Raw genomic sequence first — 14,490 nt, 5'->3', positions numbered from 1 at the left:
TGAACTAATTTGTTAATTTGGAGAATTGTAGATATTTTTTTTATAGCATCCAATGATTACTGACAATTAAGTTTCTAAATAATATTACTTAATGTGATTACATCATTGAATGTAACAACTTATTGCCAAAATAGTCCACAATTAACGGTTAAAACCAATCCTACACCAGATAATTTACATTCTCATTTCATACAATCTAACCACGTGGTGACTACCCCTAAACTAGCCATAAACAATCCACCATAACATAAAAAGGATAACAAAGTATTTCATAATCCAACTCCTTTTGCAAGTCATCATTGTTTGCATTTACATCCCTATTGTCTAATCAGCACTCCATTTGCAATGACTCCGATGTCGACATTGTTGTCAGTGCACTCATGGTGATCTGTTATGAAATTGGAAATTCATGACAAGTTCAAAAAGGGGCTACACCCTTCTTGAAAACAAACACAAAACCCCCAATTTCAGCCGCCCATAACACACTTACCTTTACGCTCTTTTTCGGTCTAGGAATATTATGTGCTTTCGAATCTATCATCACTCTTGCTACAACCTTCAATTCAATTTCTGGTTTTATTTTCTCCCAATTTTACTAAGGTTTTAATTACACCCCCAATGTAGTAAGCAATAATCATTGATCAATTTCTACATGCACACACCAATTCGTTCAATTTCCACTTTCATAAGGCTTGACAGAATCCCCTCTTGATCAAGTCTTTTAAAGGTTCATCAAATGAAATTCCTCTTTTGCTTTTTTTAGGAAATTTATTATTGGATTGGGATTATGGTGTGACGAATTGGATAAAGACAACGAGAAATTTGGTTTTGGATTTTAATTTGATTTTTGGTTTTGGTTTTAAATGTATTTGATGTTTGGGTGCTTCTTGTTGGAGTTGTTGATCCTACATTTCTTTGTAGTTAGAAGAATGGATTTTAAATTTCCAGTTGAGTTTTATTCACTTACATCTACTGTCATAAAAGTTCAAAGATATAGAGAAACAATGTATAAATTTTGCAAGTTTCTTAGTATGTGTTGGGATCGGTCGGCAAGTGTACAAATTCACACAAGTAGTATAAAACGGTAAGACCGAGTATCGTATCCCCAAGGAATTTATTTCACCTGGACCATGTACATTAAGCATGTAAACACTTATAAGGATTAAAATAAGGCAAATGTTGAGTTATATACTATAAAATCTAATTGAACATAAATAGAATATCTAAAACTATAAAAGGTGGAAACTATCAAGTTAAAAGCGTTGGGGAACGTCCTACTGAATTTCTCTTGATATATAAAATATTTTTTCTCTCTATCTAACGTTATCCTAGTGTTCTTATACTGAAAAAAAATACTCAAACCATGATTCCTCACATGAATGAGCCTAAGACTTTCTCCTTGATCCCTCAACAAACTTGTTCTAAAATAGTTGCACTAAGCCTACAGTATAAAATGGACTAGATCACTCCACTCCATTCCTAGACATACAGATTTCTAGTTTGCTCGATCAAGTTCTAAGATTTTAAAGCATTTTCCAATACTAAAAATCCTAACTACACATACAAATGGGTGATCAAGCCACAAGCATGTAAAATAAGCATAGATAGAAGCAATGAACACAAAATAATAACAATAAATTAATAGTGAGAATATTACATCAAGATTATTCAGTAGAACTTCCCAACAAAGAGGATTAGCCTTCCATTATAAGCATAGATGGAATGTGACTTTGGTTTCTTACAATGTAGTAGTAGTGTCGTCATCATCATCATCTACTAAAAGAAGAAAACAACCTGAGGTGCATTTCTGACCAATGATGAATTTCTCATTGCAATAATAACACAAACCTTGTGTCCTGTGTTCATGCATGCATGTAGCAGAAAAATGTTTAAGTGGGAAGGCGGTGGAAGAGGGAGATGCAATAGTAACTAGGGTTAGGGTAGCAACAGGGTTGGTGATAGGGTTAGGGTTCATATTAGAAGAGCGAAATTGTTTAGGCCTAACATCTTTAATTTTGTCTTCCACCAGTTTTGTCATACCAATAGCTTGTGCAATAGAGTATGGATGAAGGATAGCCAATTCCCTACAAATCTCCAGCAATAAGCCAGATATAAAACAATTCAAAAGCATCTTAGTAGATAGCCCATTCACACATTTACAAAGTTTTTCAAAAACAACTTGATAATCATGCACAAAACCCGTTTGATGATGTAATTTAAACAACTTAGCTTGGTGATACGCATAAGTTCTAGAGGATCATGACCAATATTTGATTTTTTTTTAGGTTCATTGAGTGTGTGCTTTGTCTGTAAATATTTTTCTTGTATTATTTAAGTTGCGACTTTATTAATGAATTTTATTTTATTTATTTATGATTATTTTAAATTTTCATATAATATTAAATGAATTAAAACTATTATCCATAATTTTTTATACAATTTAAAGGTTGGGACTATCGTAAACAATAATGAATATTTAAAAAAAAACACAATTTACATGAGTTTTAGTAAAAAAAATGTTGTGAAATGAAGCTACACAACATCGATTTTAGTTAAAATTAATGTTACAAGGGTACTTACTTTCTACATTGATTTTAATCCAAACCGATGTTGAAATATAATATTAATATACTTAACATTAGTTTGTTCGTAAACCGATGTTAAATTTCATTTTTAATATCAATTTGAATCATATGAGAGTCAATAACATGAAAACAAGCTTTAAGCATGAAGATGTAAAATGTAATAAGAATATTAGACCTATTTCTTCATGACATCACTGATGACATCTAAGGTAAAAATATATTCCAAAACTGTAAATGTAATTGAGACAACATAAATATGCAATAAAGAATAAACAAATGGATAAAAAAAAATAGTATTATAAGAACCATTTATCATTCCATCATCTTGGAATTGAACACGATTTCTTCAAAAATATGTCATTTTTTAACTATTCAAACATTTTATACTAGATAATTGGTCTATGTGAGGCTTTTCTTCCTTGATTTTATGCTTAGAAATGAAAAATGATCCCTCTTAACTTTCCTTTCGCATAAATGAACAAATATATCCCTTCAACCATATCTAAATCAAATAAAAAATGAGCAATCACTTCCGCATAAATTTAACCTGAAGCTCAGATTGAAAATTCTAAATTTACTCGTAACAATATAAAGCACCTGATTCAAAATTAGATGACATGATTATCGGTCATAATTAATTTTAAAAATCCAACTATTGAAAATAAGTTTTTTATATACTTTTTTTAAAATATTCAAACATTATCAATATAATCCACCTACCAAAATTAAATTTTTTTATATAAATCTAATCAGTAACATTTTAAATTATTAATAAAATCCTATTAAATGCAAAAATTCAAAAAACGATTGATATAACCTAAAGTTTTTTAAGCGGAAAAATTGGGCTCTAGCATCCTTTCTTTTAAATAAATAAATAACAAATAAAGATTCCATCAAATATTTTATAAAAAAAGGCATTATTATATGGATAGGGGTGGGAATAGGCCAGACCGGCCTACAGGGGCCTACGACCTGGCTACATAAAATCTGGCCTGAACTGACCTATTTAATTAAAAGGTTAGGCTCTAGCTTTTATAAAAGCATATTAAATTAAATAGACCAGGCTTAGGCTTATTAAAAAGTCTTACATAGGCCGGCCTATATATATATATATATATATATATATATATATATACTTATATTATTTTTTGGTACAATTAATTTTTTTTTTGAAATTAGAAGACTTTGATTACACATTACTTTTCCATAACTTTTATTCCTAAAATAAGTAAGACTTTAATTACAATTTAGGTGTGAGTCATGTGTACTTTTAAGAATATTAAAAATTTAATTTAATGTGAAGAAAACTTTTATAAGACTAATCTTTTAAAAAGATCAGGCTGAGTCAAAATAAATTTTTGATAGGTTATAGCTCAAACTAAGACAAGACCAAGTAAAAATAAAGATATTTGATAGACTATAGTCTAAAGTCAGCCTCAAAAAATTCATTGTAAACTAAATTCAACCCGGTTGACTTGACCTATTCTCACGGTTATATTTGGATGATCAGATTTCATCTTGATATGAATAAATTAATCACCTTCACCTTCAACTCGCTAACCCTTCTAAAAGCCTCTTGTGAGTAACTATCGTTAATATATCCCTCCTCCATTCTGAATCAAATTCATTGTTTGTTGAACCCATGCCACTGATTCACACTACTCCACCGCTTCACTATGCCATTTCCACACTTATCAATGCACCATCATCATCTTCTTCCACCCTCTCTGCTGCCACATTCGGTTCCAATTTTCTGCGCAAAATCCATAACCCAATTTTTAGGTTTTCCACCGCCAGAAATCGCTCGCGCGCTGCAGTGGTCAGAGCCAAAGCAGGGACCGATTACTATTCCACCTTGAACGTTGGCCCCAATGCCACGCTGCAAGAAATCAAGGCCTCCTATCGTAAACTGGCGCGAAAGGTTCCAACTTTCTCCTGTGTTTTCGTGCCAATTTTAATGGGTCGTGTTTGGTTTTGGGGGAAATGGAGTGAATTAGGGTAATTGGAATATGGGTTGTTAGGTTTATGGGAAGTTCATATCATAACCCAGCATGTTCAGATGTTCTATTGATATTAATATTTCTAATTTGAGATGTTTGAGTAGTTGTATGAAAATGTATGATAAGCAATTTGGTGCGTTCATATAAGGCTGTATTTGTTAGATATAAAACCATGAGGAAGGCCGGCATCACACTCTCTAATGCAATCCTTCTCGCACACACTTTAATATTGGATAAGTTTAATTTGAAACTGCAAAATTGTAAGGTAGGTTCATTGAATAAGAAGTGATACCTACAAAATTTTGTGATTTTCAATCATTTCAGTCAGTAATAAAGAGTGTTTAAAACAGTGTTTGAAAGTATGTTGCAAGCATTTCTCATAAAACCATTATGTGCCTTTATCCAACAGCTTAAGCTTTGGGGATTATTGGTTCATGACATGTTATTAGAGCTTCTATGACCATGTGGTTTAGAATTCAATCCTTATTGTCCGTGTTTCTTCATAAAAGCTAAATGTCAGCACATGCTAGGGTGAACCTGTGCATTATACCTGCTTTAAAGTCCAAAGGGCTCTTGAATTTGGGGGCATGTTACACGCAAAATTATTATTGTTCCTTTACCAAATAAGTTAATCAGAAGAATTGTTTCGTGACCATTTTTTCTTTTTGTCTTTTGGAATCAGTACCATCCAGATATGAACAAAAGCCCTGGGGCTGAGGATAAGTTCAAGGAAATAAGTGCTGCATATGAGGTAATTCCTTCCCTAGAATGATGCTTTTTATTTTTTCATTGTTACTACTTGTTCAGGCAGCAGGACATATTTTTGGATACATTAAGGGGTTTCTTTTACATTCTTTTGCATTATTTTTTATATATTTTCTGTCCTATTCTCTTTGTTTATGATCTGAACATTGGCATTGTTATCTTTTTTTGTCTGGGATACAAGACTTGATTAGTAAAATTTAGAGATAATTGTATTACTTCATGGATGATAACTGCATTTGTACTATATTTGTATTTGCCCTTTTTATTCATGTGGTAACAAAGCATGCATATAGGTCCTATCAGATGATGAGAAAAGATCTTTATATGATCGCTTTGGTGAGTCAGGTCTACAAGGAGATAATGGAGGGTCGACTGGTGCTCCAGGGGTATGTGCATATTCACGTCTTCCACGTTTTGCAATCTCAATATGAACTTGTGACTCTTTTTATATGATGATATATTTCTACAGAAGTACCATTTGTCCCTTTTTTCTTCTCCCACCTCATTACTTATTTTATTTTACTGTTAATGCCTTCTGAATTGATCAGGTTGATCCTTTTGATTTATTCGATACATTCTTTGGTCGTTCTGATGGAGTATTTGGAGTTGGTGATGAAGGGAGCTTCAACTTCAATTTTAGAAACAAGAGAAACCATGTTCATGATATTCGGTAACGATCTTCTGAATACTATGACTAATTTCTGGATACTTCCCAAAGGATTACTGGGTGATTATTGGATACGTCCTTTATGAGTGAGAGTTTTAAAAATTTTATTTGTTCTTATTTAGCCTTCTGCCCAAAGGGATTCCCCCTTGTGTGTAATTAGAAGAATTTTATCTAACAGGATAAAAGAACTGCAAGCAGAAGGATGAGGTGTTTTACAGAAACAAAATAAAAAAAAAAGGATAAAGAAGAACTAGAACAATGAAGCCCTCAAATCTTTTCGAATGATACTTATAAAAGACCATGGGTCAAGCACCAAAAAGCAGGCAGATAAAAGTTATCTGCTGGACAATAAATTTCCAAGAAAGCACTATAATCTACAAAGTTTACTACTTTTTACTGTAAGAATTCTGAACACAATCATTGATAAAGGCTCACTAGTTGACTACTTTTTACTGTAAGAATTCAGAATGTTTCTTTTATTTTATTTATGCACAATTCAATTCTTGAATAGAGATTATCATAATCATCTATAAGTAACAAATTATCATTGGAAGACTCTGGATGTTTAGTCTAGTGTATCATGAATTTAGGACTTGATTGATAAATGAATACTTAGCAAATTATCAGAATCCTTACATGTTATACTTTAAGTAGAAATCACTTATAAGAAAGAAGATAGCCAGAGTGTGTCTATGCTACTGGAAGACATTATGCATGTCCCTGTCTGTTATATTCCAACAAATAAGACCTTCATTTGATTCCAACAAATATGTCTGTAAAATTTGGCATAAGCTTTATTTCACTGTGGTGCAGATATGACCTTCATTTGAGCTTTGAAGAATCAATATTTGGAGGACAGAGGGAGATCGAAGTTTCCTGTTTTCAGACATGTAATATGTGTGATGGTACAGGAGCTAAATCAAAGAATTGCATTAAACAATGCACAAATTGTGGTGGCAGAGGGGGAGAAATGAAAACTCAGAGAACACCCTTTGGAATGATGTCTCAGGTAATTTAAAAATAGATTTAATCAGTGGGTATTGCCAATGATTTTTAAACTACCTGAGACACTATAACAATACAATATTTGTATCAATGTAATATTCAGGTTTCTACCTGCTCTAAGTGTGGTGGCCTTGGCAAAATAATCACCGATCAATGTCGAAGGTGTGATGGCAGTGGTCAGGTGCAATCTAAACAAACAATGGAAGTAGAAATTCCTCCTGGAGTCAATGATGGAGACACAATGCAAATTCAAGGACAAGGAAATTTTGATAAAAAGAGGTTAGCACTAGCAGGATTCCAGTGAATATTTTTGCTTCCAACAATGTTTTGACCTGATTATACTGTGAACTGTGGGATGAATTCTAGTTGGGTTTGTCAGTTTGATAAAAGGAAAATTTAACTTGTAATAAAGTCTGAAGTAGAGCTTCTTCACATTATCGTTCATTAAATAAGTAAATGTGAGACTGTTTCTACTTCTGGATGGTCAACTTGACAACATTAAATGAGTAGATATTCAGACCATATTCACAGTTGAGGAACTGCCCCATTTCATTCCTTTATTCTTAATTATCAATTTATACTAAATTAACAAGCTGCACTTAATACTGTGATTATTTATTGATGACAGATTACCACACTATTCCGGTTTATCTGTGTAATAATAGAAAATGATATTACTTAATCTGAGACACAAGATAACTTAAAAATAAATCAGATATCGTTTTCATAGGTCTATTATTGATTTGCAACCTGAAGCAGAAATATGGTCAGAATACTATGAATTCAACTCATCTTAGTACTATTAATTTGTCCCATTTTATTTCAGGCAAATTACTGGGGATCTTTATGTTGTCCTGCATGTAGATGAAAAGCAGGGAATTTGGAGAGAGGGTCTTCATTTGTACTCAAAGATTAGCATTGACTTCACGGATGCAATACTGGGGTCAGTTAAAAAGGTCATACCAGTTACCTCCTCTCCCCTCATCAATAAAAAACAGTAACATTGTGTGTGCAAAACATAGAATCACATTGGTTTGTTATTTAGGGATTTTATCATCTTTTGGGATCTTTCCTTATTTTTCAATCTTATTAAATTTAACTTGGTTAAGTCAAAAACCCAACTATTGACAATTTGGATATTAATATTGACAATATGCAAAGTATATACATAATATTTTATGTTTGGAGAGAAGGCCATAATATTAATTTTTATCCATTTTTCAGATGTGCTAATATACAAGTTGAATCATTCTGTACATCTTTTCAAGCATAGTTTAGTTTATAAATCATTGATAAATTAAGGAATATCCTGTGCCTTTTGTATTTGGAGGTAATATTAATTGATTCATTTTTTATGTACTTAATGGCAGAGCAGATATACAAGTTTAATCATTCTGAATACCTTTTCAAGCATAGTGCAGTACTTAAATCATTCATAGCTTTAAGGAATATCCTGTGGTTTCTGTCTTTGAACTTTGAAGGCTGTTTTAACTTCAAACTGAGGTGACTTCAGGTAGACACTGTTGAAGGTTTACGGGATCTTCAAATTCCTTCAGGGATTCAACCTGGAGATTCAGTGAAGTTGTCATGTTTGGGAGTTCCAGACATAAATAAACCATCTGTTCGAGGCGATCATTATTTCATTGTGAATGTTCTTATTCCCAAGGATATCAGGTCTGTATTTTTCTTACCATCTTTTCTTATATCCCTAAAGAAAGAGTTCATCATCGATTGTTTTGTTTAATGTTTTGCATGTACTAAAAGTCTGAGTTTTTGTACTTTGATTGTGGTTCCGAAGAGCAGCAATTTTCAGTAAATATTTTATTTGCTTTTCAATTAAAAGACAGAACCTTTATTGCCCTTTCTATGACTTCACAGTTAATTGATAAGTAAATAAAGTATAATTGTCTTCAGAACATATTACTTCACAGTTTAGTGTCTACAGTACACATGATGCCTTCCTCATAAATGAATACTTTTGTCACTTGTATAATTGTACTTATCTAAAGTTTCTTATATTTGTGATTTTTTTTATCCTCAAACCCTGCTTGTTCTAGTGGCACCGAACGTGTACTTGTTGAGCAGTTAGCTTCACTAAGAGCATCTAGCAAAAGGGATTCACTGTCTTCTAATGACAATGGTAATAGTTCCCTCTAGGCTTTTACTCATACTTTTGAAATTAAAAAGTATAATAGGATAGAATTATGCTGAACATGCATGAACAAGAAAAATTATTCAGGATTTTTTTGCAACTGTGCTTTCCAGGGATACCCAAAGGAAAATTCAATGAATTCATAAAAAGGGATCCAAAAGGTGACGCTTCAAGGAAGGGAATAAAAAATGTTGGCTCTCTATGGGGATCAATCAAGAACTTCTTAAGGTATAGCTCAGTTATGTGCCAGTTCTGATGGAATATAAACTATCATGAATCATTTCACATGAATGTAAAAAATTGAACTTTTTAATTTGTCTTGAACACAATAAGAAAGCTACACCATCATTCAGAATTAGACAAATGAAGATTCTTGAAACTCTTAACTAACTAATCTTCCAACTTCCTAGCAGAAATCCGTCACGAATACTATAGATAAGACTCTTAACAATTTCCTGATGTACAGGGGAGGACAGTCTGAAGAAAGGTTTGCCTCAATCAGCATGGATACGAAAGTATTCTTATGGAGATCTGGCCACCAAAATCCTGTCCCTGATTACTTTTTTGTTGTTTTCATTATAACTTGGATTTTTGCCTCTATAGCAAAGTCTAAGCATTAGATACTTCAGAAAAGATCCGGGTCCTTTAATAGAACAGAGTGGAAAAAAATAAAATAAGGGTATGCTTGGTTAGGAAAATAAAAAATAGGAAGGGGAGTGGAATGGTTTTGATTTTTCAGGCCTTGGTGCTTGGTAGAAAGATGTATTAGTGGGAAGTGGGTAAAAAATTAGTTTCAGCTTTTTTTTAATCTATGAGAGATCACAATTGAGAGAGTAGAGTAAGAATGAGTTCCACTACACTAAACACCCACACCACTGTTATACAAAGCATGTGTTAGTAATTTCTTCCAAAATTCTCTCCTATTTATTTTTAGTTCTACTACACCCCTAAAACATTCTGTTTGAGCTAATAAGATTAGTGGTTGAACTCAACTTTTATGCCCCCATCCTGTAGTAACCATGGCACGGTTAAGTTATCGAATTCAGCTCTTTGCTCCCGTTATGTTGAGACTTAAATTGTAACCTGTAACCATCTTTGGGGGCTTATGCTAAAACATAGTCATGTCTTCTAATTAAGCAGTGAAGTTACGTTGAAAATTTCCCTTCAAGTTGGCATGCCGTGTGAATCCTTAACATTACCAAACTTATTAAAGAAACTAAGAAAGTGAAGAGAAAGGATCGAAGCTTATGTGGTTGGTTAACGTGGTTCTAAATTGTAGTTGGATGGGGTAATTTGTTGTTAAGTTTTTAATCTGTTTGTTCCCGTTAGCAACATACGACAATATATATATATAACATTGTTGGTTCTGTTTTTAGCTTTATTAAAATATCAATGAAGATTCAGGAAATTTGTATTCTCGGGAATTCATACTAATGGTTTAGTGTGTTTTGGGGAATGTCTGTAAATTTTATTTTGAATCAAAAGTAATTTATATTTAGAAATGTTTAGTTTAAAAGTAAGTTATTAGTAAAATTCAATATAATTTTGTTTTTGTTCATTGCAAAAGCTTCCTAAGTTGTTTTAACTCAATCAATTTTTCACTTATTTTTGAATATGAGATTAAACATGTAAATATTTAATTAAAATTATGTTGACTAACCTAGCAGGATCGATCTTAGACATGACAATGGGAACCGACATATGGGTGCTTTCTCAAAATCATTTCCGTATCCATTCTTACCTTTGATGGGTATAGAAATTTTTTTTCATCCCTATTCCCATTGGGTATCTGGTATATTTGTATTTGTCCTATAATTGGTATATTTGTATTTGTCCTATAATTAAGAAAATATTTTTTTGCAAAAAAAAAATACATAAAGAAATAAATTTTAAAAAAATTGAACAAAGCTAAATATATTATTTATTCAAGAAGTCAAGTTTTAAAAAAATTAAAAATTGAACAAAACTAAAATTAAATTTTTAAAAAATGAACAAAGCTATAAAAAAATTGAATAGAATAAGAATATTTCAATAATTATTTGTGTTGAATATGGGAATAAGTATGGGGGTAGGTATGTATTCATACATGTCTCCATCCCCATTCCTGTTTAAAAAAATCAGGTATTATCCATACTTGTACCCATGTCTAACTAAAGCAAGAATTATCCGTCAAAGTTTGGGTGTAGACGGGACGGTACATGCAAATACAAGTTTGTTTGTGATGTCTAGTCAGCCTAATGGTTTAGAGGGTTTGAGATAGATGCATGAAGACTTAGGTAGAGGTTTGATCTTCATTATCGTCATTACACACTAAAAAAAAGTTTATGATTTCAAAGTATTTTATCATGATTTTGGAAAATCAAACATAATCAAAACACACTAAATATAGTCAAACAAATTTTGGTTGGGTCAATACTTGAATAAAATCTAAAATAAAATATATAATCTATTATGCAGATAGAGTAATCAGGATTGCCCTAATAACTCTGGCCTAACCCAGGTTTCTTTACAATCTGGCACATATATGTTGGCCTTGGGTCTACAAGGTGCGGTACACAACTCCTTATTATGTCAGTAATGATTTGGCATGTCCTATTTAGCTTTCCTTGAATATAAGCTTTATCTGAACCTCTCCACGCAAAACTGGTTAGTATTCTAGTACCCCTCTGCATTTAACAATATAGCACCAATAATTAGATAATCTGGAACAATTTATTGGCCAATGCACACACGAGTCTTAAATCTCCATCAATAAATGTCTTGTTAATCAAGCTAAACAAATGGAACCACTAGCTCTAACATGAATAACTCATCAAAGCAGAAAATGCTTAGCTGGCAAAACACTGTCGAACAGGTCCTAATGCAAAATTCTCCACCTAAGTTGAGATTAGACAAAATGATTTAAAGCCCTTAACCCTTTTTATTTATTCGCTCAAAAGCTATATAACTTTGTCATTTCTTGCAATCATTAGGAAACTTCACAATTAGCAAATTTGTTTAGCACAAGTAATGGTGGTTCTGCTAAGGTACTTTCGTTTTTCCCCCCTCCTTTGTCGTTTGTAGATATAAAGAGACTTCTCAGTTGTTGATCACATAAAAATAACAGCTTATGATTAAGCTGTGCCCCCAAAACTTATTTATGGTCAGTCCAATTCCCAACTATAAGATCACGTTCAGATATTTTCTCCACGATTACTTTTTTATCAATCTTTAAGCAATCCAATGTAAAGATATTTTGCAGTGGGATTTCAATTGTTTCATCTTTGTTCTAGTTGAAATTGGAAATCGCTTTAATAATTCGAATCCCAAAAAAATTCAAATCGCTTTAATAATTCAACCACCTCGAAACCAATAGTTTCTGTTTCTCAGCGATATATGGATTTGACTCTCGAATATAAAATTTGGTTGTCAATTTTTTATTGTTAAAAGTCAAGTTGCATAAGTTAACATTATTTAAAATTGTACCAATAATTAGAGAAATAAAAAATACTTTAAATATAATGTTCATACTATTTCAACTTATATTTCATTTGATTTGTATTTGTTAATGCATTGATATCATCATAAACCCCACTCTCTTTGTCAAACCTCCAATGAAATTAGTCTTTAAAATTTTAGTATTTCGTAAGACTCGTAAGAGCTGCAATTCAAGAATCCCTTGTGCACTATTTTGTTACTAATCGACAGATTTATCCAATAACGATGTTGCCGCCTTCTAAAAAAAAATTACACGAATAACTGGATTTATGATGTTTAATTGAAGGTCGGCATATATATATAGGTTCAAACCTAATCCAAACATACCTTAAATTTCCAAGAAATTTGATCCTAATTATTATTATTTTTGTTTAAGTGATTCACAGTCTACATTTGTTATTACAACTCTCAAAATATATAATGTATATTAAAATAATTTGGAAGAATTATATTTAACCAAGATGCCAAGATTTAATCATTCAACAATGGATCAAGTTATATAAATATGTTTATAATTGTGTTATAATATTTAGATATGATTATTTGATCTTTTTGTATATATGAATAAATTATAGAAAAGATTTGAATTGCCTTCATTTTAAAAGAAGTTTTTTATCAGCTTCCCCCCATCCCAACCCCTTCTCTGTATTGCACTATGGCAGGCTGTAAATGTAATCATGATGTTCAGTACCTTTTGCAATGTACATTTCACATGGGTTTGATGTTAGTAATACTTAATTTAGTTGTTCTGTTGCAATGTTTTTTCATTGCTCGTTTTAATTCTGAAGTCAGAATGCACATTTTTTTCCCAAAAGGAAAAAAATATGTTTATCAGTGAAAGCCATCTTTTGGAAAATTAAAATTGAAATATTTTATTTCACTACTAAGGCAATATAATCTAATTGACAATTTGATGCCAAAATCAAGTGCTCATTAAAAATAAAATAAAATAAAGTAAAAGGATGAGTAAAGCTAATCACTCAAGTATAAAGTTTTAGATAAATCCCATTGCGTATAAATTTCATATGTAGTCAACAATCAAATGATTTTCATTGACAATCAAAACAGGAAACGGATTGAATTCAAACTTCGATAGCTCTAGATATAAACAGCTACGTCCAATAAAATTAATTTTACATCAAAGAGTTATGTTATTTATCTCTTTTTCATTGTATTTTTTTAATCAAAGTATTTCTAGTGGAATCTCAACACATATTTTTCATACTCATAATTACATGTTTAAGAAATAAAATTATATATCTATTAATTATGTCACATTAAATTAATTGCATTATTTATATCATATACTTCTTTTTTTTTCTTTTTTCTTGACTGTATAAGTACTTGAATGAGTTACTAATAATATTTCTATTTAACTATTAAATGGTGGACAGTGATGTTTAGTTTAAAACCTTGTTTAATTGTGTGCCAAATTAAGAAAGAGCAACAAAAACGTTTCCTTGCTAATGAATGAGAAGTCAAAAAATCAAGGTCGAAGCAAAGGGACGTCTAGCTAAACTAGAGTTACAACTTACAAATGTCTCTTATCATGCCAAGTGGACAATATATAACTGTGGTTTCATGCTTTCACATTTGTATGTTAGCAACCCCAATAATCAGCCGGAGCTTGAACTAAAATTTTGGGAGAACCAAAATAAATTTTAATGTATATCTTTGATATGTAATACCATATTAAGTTGTAATATAAATACAAACTTGAAAAAATGATCAATTACATAAAAAAATTACAAATTATTTACATAATTATTACAAATAAAAATAGATAAAATTTATAATCATATACTTGAACATCCATAAAAATTGAGCATTAAGATAGAA

General features: G+C 31.4%; 1 protein-coding gene across 1 annotated transcript; it reads left to right on the top strand.

The window, feature by feature from the left end:
- The first annotated feature begins 4,108 nt into the window (after positions 1 to 4,108).
- LOC100782135 (chaperone protein DnaJ) lies at positions 4,109 to 10,166 on the top strand. Its single transcript, XM_003530017.5, has 11 exons — positions 4,109 to 4,506; positions 5,268 to 5,336; positions 5,644 to 5,736; positions 5,899 to 6,020; positions 6,831 to 7,026; positions 7,126 to 7,301; positions 7,849 to 7,978; positions 8,536 to 8,696; positions 9,080 to 9,162; positions 9,288 to 9,402; positions 9,641 to 10,166. The coding sequence occupies exons 1-11, from the start codon at positions 4,228 to 4,230 to the stop codon at positions 9,792 to 9,794; spliced, it is 1,578 nt and encodes a 525-aa protein (XP_003530065.1). The 5' UTR covers positions 4,109 to 4,227; the 3' UTR covers positions 9,795 to 10,166.
- Positions 10,167 to 14,490: the final 4,324 nt, after the last annotated feature.

The sequence above is a fragment of the Glycine max genome, chromosome 7 (genome assembly GCF_000004515.6).
Source record: "Glycine max cultivar Williams 82 chromosome 7, Glycine_max_v4.0, whole genome shotgun sequence".
In the NCBI taxonomy this organism is placed as follows: Eukaryota; Viridiplantae; Streptophyta; class Magnoliopsida; order Fabales; family Fabaceae; genus Glycine; species Glycine max.
This window is presented reverse-complemented; position numbering and strand designations above follow the sequence as displayed.

Coding starts and splice junctions, on each gene's coding strand:
- LOC100782135 (XM_003530017.5), top strand. CDS start 4,228: ATGCCACTGATTCACACTACTCCACCGCTTCACTATGCCATTTCCACA. Junction 7,027..7,125: donor CCTTTGGAATGATGTCTCAG/GTAATTTAAAAA, acceptor TGTAATATTCAG/GTTTCTACCTGCTCTAAGTG. Junction 7,302..7,848: donor GGAAATTTTGATAAAAAGAG/GTTAGCACTAGC, acceptor ATTTTATTTCAG/GCAAATTACTGGGGATCTTT.